This window comes from Lampris incognitus, chromosome 18 (assembly GCF_029633865.1).
Source record: "Lampris incognitus isolate fLamInc1 chromosome 18, fLamInc1.hap2, whole genome shotgun sequence".
Classification (NCBI taxonomy): domain Eukaryota; kingdom Metazoa; phylum Chordata; class Actinopteri; order Lampriformes; family Lampridae; genus Lampris; species Lampris incognitus.
Genome location: NC_079228.1, coordinates 19706879 through 19720770, shown reverse-complemented (window position 1 = coordinate 19720770; position 13892 = coordinate 19706879). Strand labels below are relative to the sequence as shown.

Genomic DNA, 13892 nt, shown 5'->3' with positions numbered 1-13892 from the left:
GGTGTCCTTCAAATTGTTCATTACAATTTGGTGGATATTCTTTACAGCACAACTTGCAGCTTAAATAGTTTTACAGCCAAGAGATATAATTTGGCAAAATAATGCAAAAGAACATTTAGATATAGTAGAATGCCAAACCTGTCTGAAATCATGGAGAATCGGAAATACTGTGCACCAGCCATATTTGCAGTCTTCCTCATTACTGTAGGGTATTTTTGATAGTGCTTTATGGAAAAGAGGAAGTGGAAATGAGGGCTCTGATGTTATATCCAGGGACACCACCTAGCCATTAGTTCAGATTTGGTTACGACACCTGGGTTCAAATTAAATCTCAGGATGTAACACATTTCACAGACCATATTAACTCTGTGGACAACCACATCAAGTTCACCAGGGAGGAAGTGAAAAATGACAGGTTAGCCTCCAGCTTCTTTCAGCTTTCTTTGATAGCTCTATGGAGTGACGAGGGCTGGCTGGTTAGGTATTTGTTGCCTTTGAGTTGTCTTATCGTCCACATTTAGAAAGCAGAGTACTAAGGTTGCAAGGGACAATAGGGATGATACTCCCTGAAATGGAATATCTGCAGTGACATTTGTTTTGGCTTTTTGTAAAAATGTCGCTCCTTGAATTGTTCCTTCAACTTTATAGTGGATTTGTTAAGTCACAAACAGGGGCATTTTCAGCTCTATTTTTCAGATAGCCTTCATATGGATGTCACAAGGAAATAATCGATGCAGAAAGATGTCTCGTCAAATATACTGAGCTAAAAAAGCTAATTGTAAAGTGTTATAGGGATCAAGAATGTTGCTAATGGGGGTGGGAGGGGTTTTACTTTCATGGGCTCTGGGCAAATAGAGGCCTCACAGACAGGAGAGGTGATAGGTTATGGTCCTAAATTACATGAACTCGTGGGGCGTTCGCTGCCACATCTTGTCACAACCCCAAGGGTGAACCAAATTTCTAGCACCGCTCTTGACAGACTGCCAACTCACTTACACAAACACAAACTCAGTTTTATGTGCTTTATTTCAGATTCATTTTTAATCATTTTTGTTAGCTAGTGAACTCCCCCAACAGGGACTGCTCTTAACGGCTTGAAGTTGCGCTATATAAAATGTAACTTGATTGACTGAACCAGTTTATTTTTTGTTAATACCATTCAATAAAAACAAACACGTGAGTGCGCTGTTGTGGCCAAATAGGGGCCAGTGACGGCACGCCAGCAGTGACGTCGTAAAGTCGCGACACTTGCTTTCGGTTTGCGGCGGGATTGTCAACATGGCGTCGAAGCGAAAACTACGCTGACTCGCTGGCGATCGGAACAAGAGCACACATGGTACATTTAAACAACTAACCAAACGATGGTAGTGTGCAACTATTTTCTTCAAGGCCGTTGTCGTTATGGCGAGAAATGCAGGAATGAACATCCCAGAGGAGGAGGCGGATATAATAGTTACAGTCGTTCACCTCCTCAGCAGGCGTCCAGAGGAGGTGGTGGTAAGGAAACATTTATAAATACTTTGTAAAAACGTACCGGTGGTTGCAAGTTCGGCTGTTGTTGAGGGTTTGTGTGTTTTTGTCCTCCTTAGAAAAGGTACATTGGTTTGCTAAGGACAGCAGTTGTCACTTTTTAAATTGTAATCTAGATTACAGTATGGCGATCGCATGAAACGTTTGTTCAAATATGACCAATTACATAAAGTTGAATCAGTTTATCTGGACACAACGTTTATTGAGAGAAATGTTTCATCACTTGTCTAAGTGATCTGTTCAGTCTCAACTGACTGCAGGTATCACATGACTAATGTTCTTCACAGCCTCTGTACCATCTACTGATATGAACGTATTGCGTGTTGCACTGCTCCTTTTAGGATTTGGAAACAGAGTTTGGGTGAACCCGTCACAAAAATCCGGAGGAAACTTCATCAAACCTTCATCCTTCTCTTCTGGTGACGATGACTGGGGTCGTGGAGGTGGGACAGCTGACTGGGGTCGTGGAGGCGGAGGTGGGACAGCTGACTGGGGTAGAGGAGGAGGAGGGAGAAGAGAAAATACCAGGAGCTCCGATTTTAGTTTCTCCTCCCAGAACAGGTTTTCATCACTGAGCAACGCCGGCACATTTGATAAAGGAGGACGAGGAGGACATGAAGTGGACGAAAATGAAAAACACCTGTGAGTTGATTTCTCTTGTGTTCTTGAAGACATTGCATTCAATTTTATTTTTTGTGACCGGCTGTGTAATTCATCTGATATCATGTCTTGCACAGCGAGACCATTCAGATGGACATGGAGATTTGGGAGAGTTCAGGACTTTGGTGCTTCTCATGCTATTCTGTCCACAAATCAGTTCTATCTGGTCTGTATCACATGAAGTTTATAATCACTATTTCTAGGTTATTTGTAATCACTGCTCTGTTGAAAGTTGAGAGTTTTCCAGTGGATGTCATTTCACCAACCTTGAAATTTTCTTCCTTACAGGTTTCATAGAGCTCTCTCCAGAGGAGCTTAGATTGGAGTATTGCAATGCCAGAGCATCCGGAGACCTGCAGAACTATGTTGGTTCAGTAGCATTATGATTATGACAAAAATATCTTTCTCTCTCTCTCTCTCTCTCTCTCTCTCTCTCTCTCTCTCTCGTTTTCCTAATTTTGTCGGATAAATATTTCAAATCCACACTTTCTTATTGGGTCCAAGCTGTCTCTTCCAAAAAGCAAGCATGGAAAACAAAAAAGTGCATTCTTAGCTACACTTGCCGTTAGCCAGTCCTTTCATAGAAACCAAGTAACACAAACTTACTATTTTGTTGTTTGTCCTTTTGTGTTATTTGAACATCGTTTGGACGATTTGTCCCCAGTCTCTTCACTTCCACTTTTTCTTCCAAATATATCAAAGAAAATGGATCATAAATTAAATAATCCACCTCGTTCATGCTAATGCCCACGCTCACCTTCCCCTCTCCACTCCCGCACAAGTAGCACCTCCCTGTACGTACCGTTTACTCTGTACGTCCGCTGTCATTTGTCAAAAGTCAGCAGCCTGATGGCTAAATGAATTTAGCCCAACTGATGGGCAAATCAAGGGGGCGTGCCACGACGCCTGTCACTCATTTAATACGAAGATGAATGGAAACTGATGCTACTGTTTGGGCTGTAAAAAAAAATGCTCATTTAGATATATCCTGTGTTTCTCTGGTGACTATTTGGTGATGTTGCTGCTCTGTTCCACCAAAATTTAAAACAGTCTGTTCTAAAGTTTTCAAGAAAAAAACTCTCATCTAAGATAGGGAGGGCTTAGCCATGTTAGCCCATTTATACCAGCCGTTACTGGTTATTTCTATTAGTGGGCTTTCCCCAATACTAAGCTCTGGCACCAAGAGCCCTGTATAACATGACAGCTATATAATCCAATATACCAGATATGAGTATTTTTTATGCATGGAAAGTTGCTAGCTGGAGGAAAATTTGATTGTATCTAAATTGTTTTTGCCTGGTGGCCCCCAACCTTGTATTGTTTTTTTTCCTGCTCAGTAAAATAATGGATTATACTCCTGTAAGTGCATCTCCAGAATTTCCAATTTTTGTATCAAAATGTGATGAAGTAAAGACTGCTGAAGTTTTTGGCTAAAGGTAGTTGAATAATTTTCTAACAATTCTGTGTCATTAGGCTAATGGTATAAATCAACTACTAAACCAGTGGAGAAGCAGGGTCCAGGAACTGAAGGCTATGAATGCTACCACCCGTGTTGCTTTGGTGAGAGACACACACGCACACATACACACACATACATGTAAAATGTAGAATTTCCTCTAAACAAAGTCACACACACAATATACTTTTTCTATCCCTCTCTTACAGTAACTCATGTTAAATTTTTCATGAAAGTTTTGAACACTAATAACTAGTTGTGATACTTTTTCTTGCCTGTATCTTTTGCAGCTTGCAGAGTTAAACAATCCAGCCCCTCAGGCTTCTTTCAGCAGCTTTGGGTCATCCACTGTGACTGGATTTGGGTCCTCTACATCCAGCTTTGGGTTTGCAGGTTAGAATCAAGTACTCTCTTCATATCTGAATAATAGAAAGGTTTAAATAGCCGCCATGTGTTTTTCTCAAAATAATGCCAGGTAGTACCAGTGGGTCAGACTGCAAGGATTATATTTTTAGAGCAGCCTCACTACTCGGATGAATTAAAAAAAAAAAACATTGATTGGCTTTTCAGTGCCCTTCTGGACTTACTGATCACATCAACAAATCCAGCTCACTCTGCCTCTCTTTTAAGTGTAGCACTTTTTCATCCATGTAGGGTTGGGGACCTCTGCTCCAGCCCAGGCCAGCAGTTTCAGTTTTACCACTCCAAGCAGTGGGTTTGGCTCCACAGCTACACCAGCAGCCTCCACGGGATTTGGTGGTGCTTTGGCAGCACCCACACAGCCTCCTTCCGGGTTTGGCTCCTCTTCCTCCTCTGTTCCCTCTACTTCCCAATTTTCCTTTGCACCACCAGCTGACAGCAAGACCCCAGCTTTTGGCTCTGCTTCTGGGTTCACTTTCTCCTCAACAGCTAATGCGGGCTTTGCGTTTGGGAACAGCCAAGGGTCTGGAGCAGCCATAACAGGAGGAAGTGGGAGCGCAGTTGGACAGACGGGTGGAGGGTTTGAGGTGACGGGGGCTGGAACTGGGATTGCTGTGGAGGCAGGCTCTGCTGGGGGAGCAAAGGACAGTCTTTTCACCCCCAAGAGCAATTTGACTCCAGAGGAATTGAATCAGTTTGCAAGTAAAAGGTTCACGTTGGGACAGATTCCCCTTAAACCGCCCCCTGCTGATATGCTGGTGGTCTAACATCAGACTCAAATGATATGTCTAAGGGAAAAAAAATCACAGGATTATTAAGATAAATGGATAATTCTTCTAGAATGTGGATTTTGTCTGCATTCTTTATATGCCAAGACTAAAAATGAATTTTTCATATTTTTCAATGATCAGTGTTGAAATATTGTGAGGATACCCAGATGAATTGGGTCAAAGGATCCTGCTTGACCAATTATTTCTGCAGATTCCTTTCAAAATGTATATATTGATGCAAGTTGGACATTACAAATTATACAGCTATAATTATTCTTTTTTAACATCTTCATTTTATAAAGGTGACTTTTATTTGGTGTATTCACATGCCTCTTACAAAAACTCTTCGATCAATTCACAGCTACCCAAACAGAGGATGTAGAGTTTGAAAATGGAATAAATTAAAATGGCTTTATTTTGCACTGCTGCAAATGCTTTTTTTCTTGTTAGATTCATCATTCCTTGATTTTTTTTTTCTTCCCTACATCACTGCTGGATGACAAGACTTTCTGCTTTTACAAGTGTGTAGGTTTACAGATAGTTGGAATGTACTGCGTCAACTGCAAAAAGTAGTTCCAAATCAAATTGGATTTCGCTCCTGATGGAAACCTTTTCAGAGCAAACATATGATAAAGATGGTGTGACTGTACTGTGAGCATCCTGTTTTCGAAAAGGCAATCCCCCCCCCCCCTTTAGGCTTGAACATTTGCCCCATTAGACCATGTTGAAACCCAGTGGGAAGGTTCACCAAAGTGGCAAGTTTCTCAGAACTGGAGTTTTTATCTGTCTGATTGTAAATTATGCCTGATGACATTTTTAGGATGTCTAGGTCCAAAAATGCAAACCAGTCCTTTTATGTTTTCTGATCAGATGGTGGCAGCTCAACATTGGAGCCTCAAATACAATAAATAAATAGTTGATTTCAAATACTGACTGGCAAATGAGTGGATATCATTCAGACATTTTCTATTAGAGAACAGGCATGAGATACTTTGGCTGTCCAACTTATTTGTCTTATGTCTATATGTCACCAGAAATTGTAGATTGACACAATATTAGAATTGACCTTTCGCAAAGTACCGCCCCAGAACGGTGCTTGTCCAATCCTACCTTAGCAACGGTCCGTCAAGCTTTCAAACACACAACAAAATGCTGAAACGGTGTGCCTATGGGATCTGCAAATCGGATACTAGATATCTGAAAAGTTTGGAGGGGGTGTAATTTTCTTTCCCTTCCCGAAACCCAGAATGCAAGAAGCGCAATGTCGGCAATAGATTTCGCAGTATAGCAGACCCCATGCCAGCTTAATCCATCCAAAATCAACAAAAATACCTGTCTGCTCCAAGCTGAGCTTGCTACTAGCTATTATTGATAACTAATACAGCTAACGTATTATTACTGTTACTTTTACCCACACAATGTGCTGATTTCTTCCTTCATGTTTTGGTGTTTTCCGGCTACTTCCTGGATAGTTTTGAAATGCTTGACGGGCATAGCAACAGTAACTAAGGGGGGCGGGACTTTGCGAAAGGTCAATTGCAATTCTAATGACTGGCTTTAGAAAAATCCTCTCCCAAGGATCGTCCTGTAATTTTAAAATGTTGCATTCTCTTGCCATTATATACTCAGCTGTATTACTGCATTTGCCTGTTTTGGTTTTTTTTTTTTACAAGTTTTTTAAAAATCTCAGATGTGAAGAAAAAAAATCTTCCAATGACATTGCAATGGTACTGTATATATTAATAACATTAGGAGGATATTCATGACCAAGTGTTAAAATGGCAATCATGATTTGGATATATGCATATTTGTTTCCATGAAAATCATCAGATTAATAAGGATCTCTTTAGTTCTGTTCATCAAATTAAAAGTAGAGCCATAATTGTTGTAGTTCCCTAGTTTTATCAGAGGAGGGTGACAGAATACTTGATGGAAAAGGCTCAGTATGAATCTCAGTGGATCATGCAGAGATACTAGTGTCCATTTTTAACTCTTACACTAGGCCTCTTTAACTGGCTGTGGTCTCATGTGGTCTAGATGCAGCCTGTAGGCTGCACACGGTGAGGCTGAAACTGGCAAGGTTGGCAACTTGACCCTCAGTTGTGGTAGTCTGCCCATGGTCAATGTGCCATGGGTACGTTATTGCTGAGAACTTGGACCTTCCAACGTGAGTAATATTATTTGACTGGGTGAGGCTGGGCAGAATAGACTGCAGCGATCCTTATACCATCAGTACACTGCAAAGAGACAGTCCAATAGCATGGGTGACTGAGTAAGTAGGCTGTCCACTAGGTAAATGTTGAGCATCTAGTTGGATTAACAGCGAGACAGCAACAAAGAGACAACAACAAACGATTCTGCTGCAAGCCTATATGGACCAGAGCATATTTTTCACAATTTTATGATATCGACTGCTGGATCTGTGTCTCCCTTGTGTGTGTTTGTGCATGTGTCAGAGAGAGAGAGAAAGAGAAGTCATACGGATTCAATATCTCATGTTGGTTGGGTCAAAAGCTTTGGTTATAGGCAATACAGTTTTGTGCACAGCTGTTAATGGTAGCATAGAATCGACATTGCCGAGCCTACCTTGTAGTATTTTCCGTTTCTGTTTCTCTCTACTCATCATTTGTAAGTTAGACTATTCTGACTGCAAGCAGACAACAGAAATTTCACTAATATGATAGTTTAAAAAATTATCTTATTGATAGGGTCGCTCCAGAATATCTTATTCACATCACCATCCCATATGACCACTTTCCTGAGAAGGCATTTGTAAGTGCCTGTTTCCTCAGCACCAATCAAGCAGACCTAATTATCAGGTGCTGTGCCAGCATATCACTGCTCTGCAAATGTGGGTGTTTGATAGAAATGTTCAATATTAGCAATTAATCTATGGAACCCTGTGCAGCCAGACACAGGCTGGTTACACACACACGCATGCATGCATGCACGCACACACACAAACACACACACAATGAGAGAGAGATAAGAAAAGAGAGATTTTGATCCTGGGAACAGTTGGTCTTCTGAAGTACCTCATAGGCCTGTGATATTGCTGTTCAATTACTTTACATTACTAAAGAGATTATCTATTGACTGATTAAATTTCACATCTGAGGCTGATTGATTTTCAGGAATGCCTGTGAGTTAATGGTAATTGTGGAGTTTTGTCCAGCATTCCTGAGACAATCTGTGAGAAGGTTTGCCTGTTTGCAATCCTCCAGCTATGAGGGATTACATTTGAGATGGCTGCATGAAATGATTACATGCCGCACAGACACATCCGGTCGTCCACCTTGCAGGTAGCGTTTCAGTTGGGGCAGAAATAGATTGCAGTCCTTTTCCTCAATGCCCCCTCAACCTCCCCCACTCACTTTAGATTATGGCCAACACAGATGGAATCACACAGCACACACAGACACACAGATGATGACTTGTGCCGAACAGTCAACTGTAAATCAATTACCTCGGCACTGACCCCTATAACATGGACCAGCCGTATATCCATGCCTAGCTCCAATACATTCAGCACACTGCTCTATCGAGGCACAGGGGTTTATTTGTTATACTGATGTTCCAGCTAGACTTAAAAAGTGCATTATCTTTCTCAGTGCAGGAAGTCTGCAACTGATTTATCAAGTGAATTATGTTGTCTGCCTCTTCATTGTATAGCTTCGAATTTCTCCTACATTTTCTAGAGTCAAAAACATTTTTTTTTTACAGGTACTGTGATCATTGCATCATCTGCATCAACAGCAAATGCTTCCTGTGGGGGGAAAAACCCAAACAAAAACAAAAATAAAGTAGTATCTCCTGCAGAATCATCTCCCACTATAGCATGCCAATGAGCTGATCCGTATTCATTGCTGGTGTTAATATTTGATGAGCACTGATTTAAGAAGTTGCACACATTGTTGCGGAGGAGAACAAGGCCTGGTAATTGGAACAAAGAATTGCACGGTAGCATTGATTGTGTTGTGCCAGTGTGCCTTGGGGAACCAAGACATTGATCCCAGGCTCCTGATTTATGTCTATTTGAGTGGCTTGTTGCATGGTTGACTGGATGGCACATTTTTCACCTGCAAGGGCATGGTGAGCAAGTGCTGTTGTCTGGGCCAATTATTGTTTTATTGTTCCAAGTTCTGTTGAACACACAGGGTATCTATCTATCTATCTATCTATCTATCTATCTATCTATCTATCTATCCCACAGATGTGGTCCAATGTTTTGGAGTTTGTAAGGAAGACAATCTGTTTGGGAAATAATCCAATGAGTGACAGCTAGGGTACGTAACTCTAACCACACACTTAGCAGAATTAGCAAACGCCATAGAAACACCAATAACTGTCATATATTTATATATATTGTAGCGAATTCAGGGGGGGAGGTGGGGGTGGGGGCAACCTCAGGAATTGCCGCGGCCGGGACACAAACCCGTATCGCCCGCACCGCGGGAGACATCGCTAACCGCTCGACTAAAGGCTTAGACCCGTCAGCCAGTGGCCAACGTGTCTACTTATCCATGCACGTTACTCTCTCTCTCTCTCTCTCTCTCTCTCTCTCTCTCTCTCTCTCTCTCTCTCTCTCTCTCTCTCTCTCTCTCTCTCTCTCTCTCTCTCTCTCTCTCTCTCTCTCTCTCTATATATATATATACCAATTGTTGTTAATGTAAACTACTAATATGACACGTTAGTCCCTAGCTAACGGGTCTGATCCTTTAGCCGAGCGGTTAGTGATGTCGCCTTGTGGTGCAGTACACCCAGTACCGAATCCCGCACCGCGCAGAAAATAACCGGTTACATTAATAACAGCATTACAATAAAAACACACAGAAAAATAGAATGTCGGAGGTCCAGTTTAGGCTCAAGTGCCTAAATGGTTAACGTTACGACAACTCTGTCGGTGTGGACAGTCTAGTTTGGTAAGTAGCTACTTTAAAGGATGAATTAAATTGATGACAGTTAATGAGTTTGATTCGTCTGATCATGTGAACGGGGTTTTCAGACACAACGCGACGACGGCACCGCGGCTCTCTGAAAACGATCTCCGCGCGCTGTGACGAATACCCGCGCAGCCAATAGAAACAAGGCAGCCCGCCAGCAACGGAAGGCAAGATGGAGGAAAAGTTAACGTGTCAGAATTCCTTGAATTGTACAACCCAAGTTTACGACTGTATAGAGACCTCGGGAAGAACGCCTTCATTTGGAAACACGTTTCCAACCAAATAGGCATATCAGGTGAGTTTTAACACTCAGGTAGCTTGTAGGCAGGCGACGTGTGTAGCCTCTCTGATAAACATAGCTTAGGTTTACAACGTGTTCCCCCTCGGTAGCTCTACAGACCGATTAAAGTTTCTTAACTGAGAATTGGTTTAGTTTTTATTTGTTTTGGTTTGTTTGTTTTTTGGCAACAACAAAATGACGAACTTGTCCTGCTATAAGTTTTGAAAAGTCCCGCCACAGGTTTTTGAAAACTCCGCCTAATTTGCCCCGTCTTCCCACCGGAACCCAGCGGCGAGCGCCGCGCAAATCCTGTTGCGTCTGAAAGCGGCTTAACCAGTGGGTTGTAAGAGCTTATAAACGCCCTATAACCTCTGTGCTTAAATGCGCAGGTCTCTGTTGTCAACTGCCATCTCGGACTTCTAGTTAACTCTATTCTATTAGGAGGACAGCTCGCGTTAAGAACTTAATCGCCTCTGTCCTTTGCCGATAAGGCTTCAGCACTCATTTACCAAGGTAATGGGGTGACGCGATTCTCTTTCTCTCTGGCAAGTTAAGTCAAGTCCAGTTTTATTTGTATGGCCCCAAATCACAATTCAGTCCCAAATGACTTTACAATCATATCACGCTGTCCAAAATAATCAAAATAGAATAGGTGTCAATGTATGTCACCCCCTATCCTTATGCCCTCGATTCAGATGCGGTAAAACTCAAAAGGGGAGAGAGAGGAAAAAAAGACTAACATGCAATAGGAGTGAACATAGTAGAAAAGTAGATGTAAAATAACTACTTAATGGGACACATTATAACAACCCAAGTTACAGCGAGGCGACGCAATTTGTATGCAATGGTTAAATTACAGCGATTTGGAGATAAACTAGACCTAGTGATTCCGTGTCTCTATAATCTCGCGAGGTTAGACTATATAACGCGACCTCTCGGGAATGGCAAATAAATTGTTACATAGACAAACATTTTTTTTTCTTCTTCTGTGAGACTTGGTCTCTGTTAGAACGATTTAATGCATATTCATGTAGCCACCCCCTTTCATGCCACATGTTGTCGCTGTTCGCCAATGTTACTAAAAGTCATGGCTTGAGCTGATCGTATCCTTCTCTACACCCCTCTCCTCCTCCTCCTCCGCCTCCGCCTCCTCCTCCTCCTCCTCCACCGCACCACGGCTCTCACCGCTCCTCGGATTCAGTGTGACCAGCAGTGAGCAGGGAAAGCTGGAGAGAAAACCGTCGTTCGCATACCAGCAGAGCCAAAATAACTCCTAAACGATGACCTTCTCACAGACGCGACACAAGCCAACAATCATTTGACAACTTCCGACCCGTTCTTTGCCTGCGCCGCTCCTCGCTGTCAAGTGGTGAGTGTTTATGTGTTGGATAGGTCTTTTTAATTGCAGGGATTACAGCTGCTCTCTACGGGTGGCAGTTATGATCTGTGATAGCCCTAAATATATAAACTACCTTGATGTGGTGAATAATGCCATTTAAAGCCGACCAGTTGATCACTGATATGAAATAAATCAGTTATCCAGGGTACATGGGCAAGGCACCAAGTAGGTGCAGTTATCTGTGTGTTTCCTCATCCTCACAATGTATAGCTATGGTATCATGAATCTGGAAAATATTTCTTTTCCCCCATCCTCTGTGTCTATTGCATAGTATGACTTTTGCATTGTGGGTATGTGCTAGCTGATTGCCTTTTAAGTGCTTGCTGATTGCCTTCTCAAACTTGGTCATTAAGGCTGCAACTATTGAACTATACAGTGTGTAGCCCTTAGTAATAATAAACAGTATGATAATATCCCCCTTTTGTGCCTGCAGTTGAAAGATTTTAATCTGAAGTAAGAAGAGAAATGTAATTACTGTGTGTTTCTACATCATTTTTCAGTCAAAACATAAAAGAATGAATGCACTGGCTAATCTTAATCTCATTGAAAAGGTCTCCATGCATCACCTACCATTTTGCACCTCTGGAATTTTCTATAATGGTAGAGTCATAGGAACATAATTGTCTATAGAAGATTCGATTTACTTTTTGTAAGGAATATAGAGGTGATAGACCCGTGCTAAGGGGTCAGTTGCGTGCCACTTCCTTCGAGGAGTTGTGTGGAGTCAAAGGCTAAAGACACGTTAGGACATCTCAGCTGTTGAATTATATGTTATACCGGAAAAAAGGCAATACCATTTTATACTCTACACAGGTGTGTGTGTGTATGTGGGTTTAGACATTTGAGTGAGAGGAACGGGAGTTGGTGTGAAGGGAGGAGAATGCTGGACTATGTACTCTGCCAGTACTTGAGTCAAGCCAAGTGCATGCTGAGGTATGAGATTATGTTAGATGGCCACACACACAGACACACACATGCACGCCTATGAACAAACAAATGTCAAAGCCTCACATGCACAGAGCACATTGCCAGCTCAAACTGTATTCCCCCATCTGTAGTAAGAAGGTGTGAGGAATACAGTTTTATATTATGGAGGTGCAGTTACAGTGATGGGTTATGGAACTTAAAAATTAAGACTCTGTGAAAGATATTTGTTTAGAGCTTCAGGGGGGCTGAAATGATTCATAACTTTGTCCTGACTCACATGTGACCTGCTAAATATTTAGTCATAAAAACAACAAAAGGATCCCGAGATACTTTTCTCAGGCCGAGGCTTAAAGGAGACATAAACCTGCACTGGGCACATCCATGTCCCTATTAGATCTAATAACAAAGACAGCTCCTACACCATTTCCCCAAACTTTGTGCTCCATAGTCGGGAAGTATAACCTATCCCTTCAAAGTGAAAAAAATATATATGAGCACTTTCCCTACTGTTGAGTGTTTCATTTAATGAATATATATATATATATATATATATATATATATACATACACACACACACACACACACACACACACACACACACACAAATGTATATACATATACATACATATATAGATCTATATAGATAGATATAGATGTCTATACATATATAGACATGGGGGTGGCAAGGACAGCAGGATCCCTGATCTATTGAAATAGTTGCCAGGATATTTGGGGTGAAATATGTGTGTGTGTACGCGCATGCATGCATGCATGCATGTATGCATACTCATTTGAGACTGAGTTGTAGAGATTGACGCATCAGATAGAATCAGATGAGCTGGTTACTTAAAAGGCCAGCTTGGCTGTGATGCACTGTATCATCCCATGAAAGACTCCCCCTCCTGCAAGCAGCTACACACAGATTGTTCACGCACACAAAAACACATGATTGTATGCATGGACAAACATATGCGCACGCGTGCGCACACACATGGACACACACATACACACAAAGGCTTCAGAACTAATAGTTGCAAAGGGCAGTCACAACAGATAGTGCAGGGCACACACACACACACACACACACACACACACACACACACACACACACACACACACACACACACACACACACACACACACCTCATGATCTGACCACACCACACAGTAGATCTGTAGCTGGCTGCTGCTGGTTCGGCTCGTCTTTGAAATGAAAATCAAATGATAACCAAGGGGCAGAGCAGACACTTAACATAGTAATGAGTGGTCTTTGTCTGTGTGTGTGTGTGTGTGTGTGTGTGTGTGTGTGTGTGTGTGTGTGTGTGTGTGTGTGTGTGTGTGTGTGTGTGTGTGTGTGTGTGTGTGTGTGTGTGTGTGTATGTTTAGCTATCCTTGTGCGGACCAAATGTCCACACAAGGATAGCAAAACCTGACAAGCACGTACCTTGTGCGGACTTTTAAGGGTCTATTTTAGGGTTAGGACTTGGTTTTAGGGTTACAGTTAGAA

General features: G+C 42.0%; 2 protein-coding genes across 2 annotated transcripts in view; both read left to right on the top strand.

The window, feature by feature from the left end:
* Positions 1-1268: 1268 nt before the first annotated feature.
* nup42 (nucleoporin 42) lies at positions 1269-6609 on the top strand. Its single transcript, XM_056298489.1, has 7 exons — positions 1269-1497; positions 1872-2172; positions 2268-2356; positions 2479-2555; positions 3664-3750; positions 3937-4039; positions 4301-6609. Exons 1-7 carry the CDS (start codon positions 1362-1364, stop codon positions 4831-4833), a joined length of 1326 nt encoding a protein of 441 aa, XP_056154464.1. The 5' UTR covers positions 1269-1361; the 3' UTR covers positions 4834-6609.
* A 4740-nt stretch (positions 6610-11349) lies between these two features.
* rims3 (regulating synaptic membrane exocytosis 3) overlaps positions 11350-13892 on the top strand; it is a 57453-nt gene continuing 54910 nt past the window's right edge. The window contains exon 1 of the mRNA XM_056298820.1: positions 11350-11428. The gene's annotated coding sequence lies outside the window, so the exon portion shown is untranslated. The remainder of the gene's footprint in view (positions 11429-13892) is intronic.

Bases quoted from the DNA above. Each gene is read 5' to 3' on its own strand.
- nup42 (XM_056298489.1), top strand. From the start codon at position 1,362: ATGGTAGTGTGCAACTATTTTCTTCAAGGCCGTTGTCGTTATGGCGAG. The intron at 3,751-3,936 runs GTGAGAGACACA...TATCTTTTGCAG, and splicing joins CTACCACCCGTGTTGCTTTG to CTTGCAGAGTTAAACAATCC. The intron at 4,040-4,300 runs GTTAGAATCAAG...TCATCCATGTAG, and splicing joins ATCCAGCTTTGGGTTTGCAG to GGTTGGGGACCTCTGCTCCA.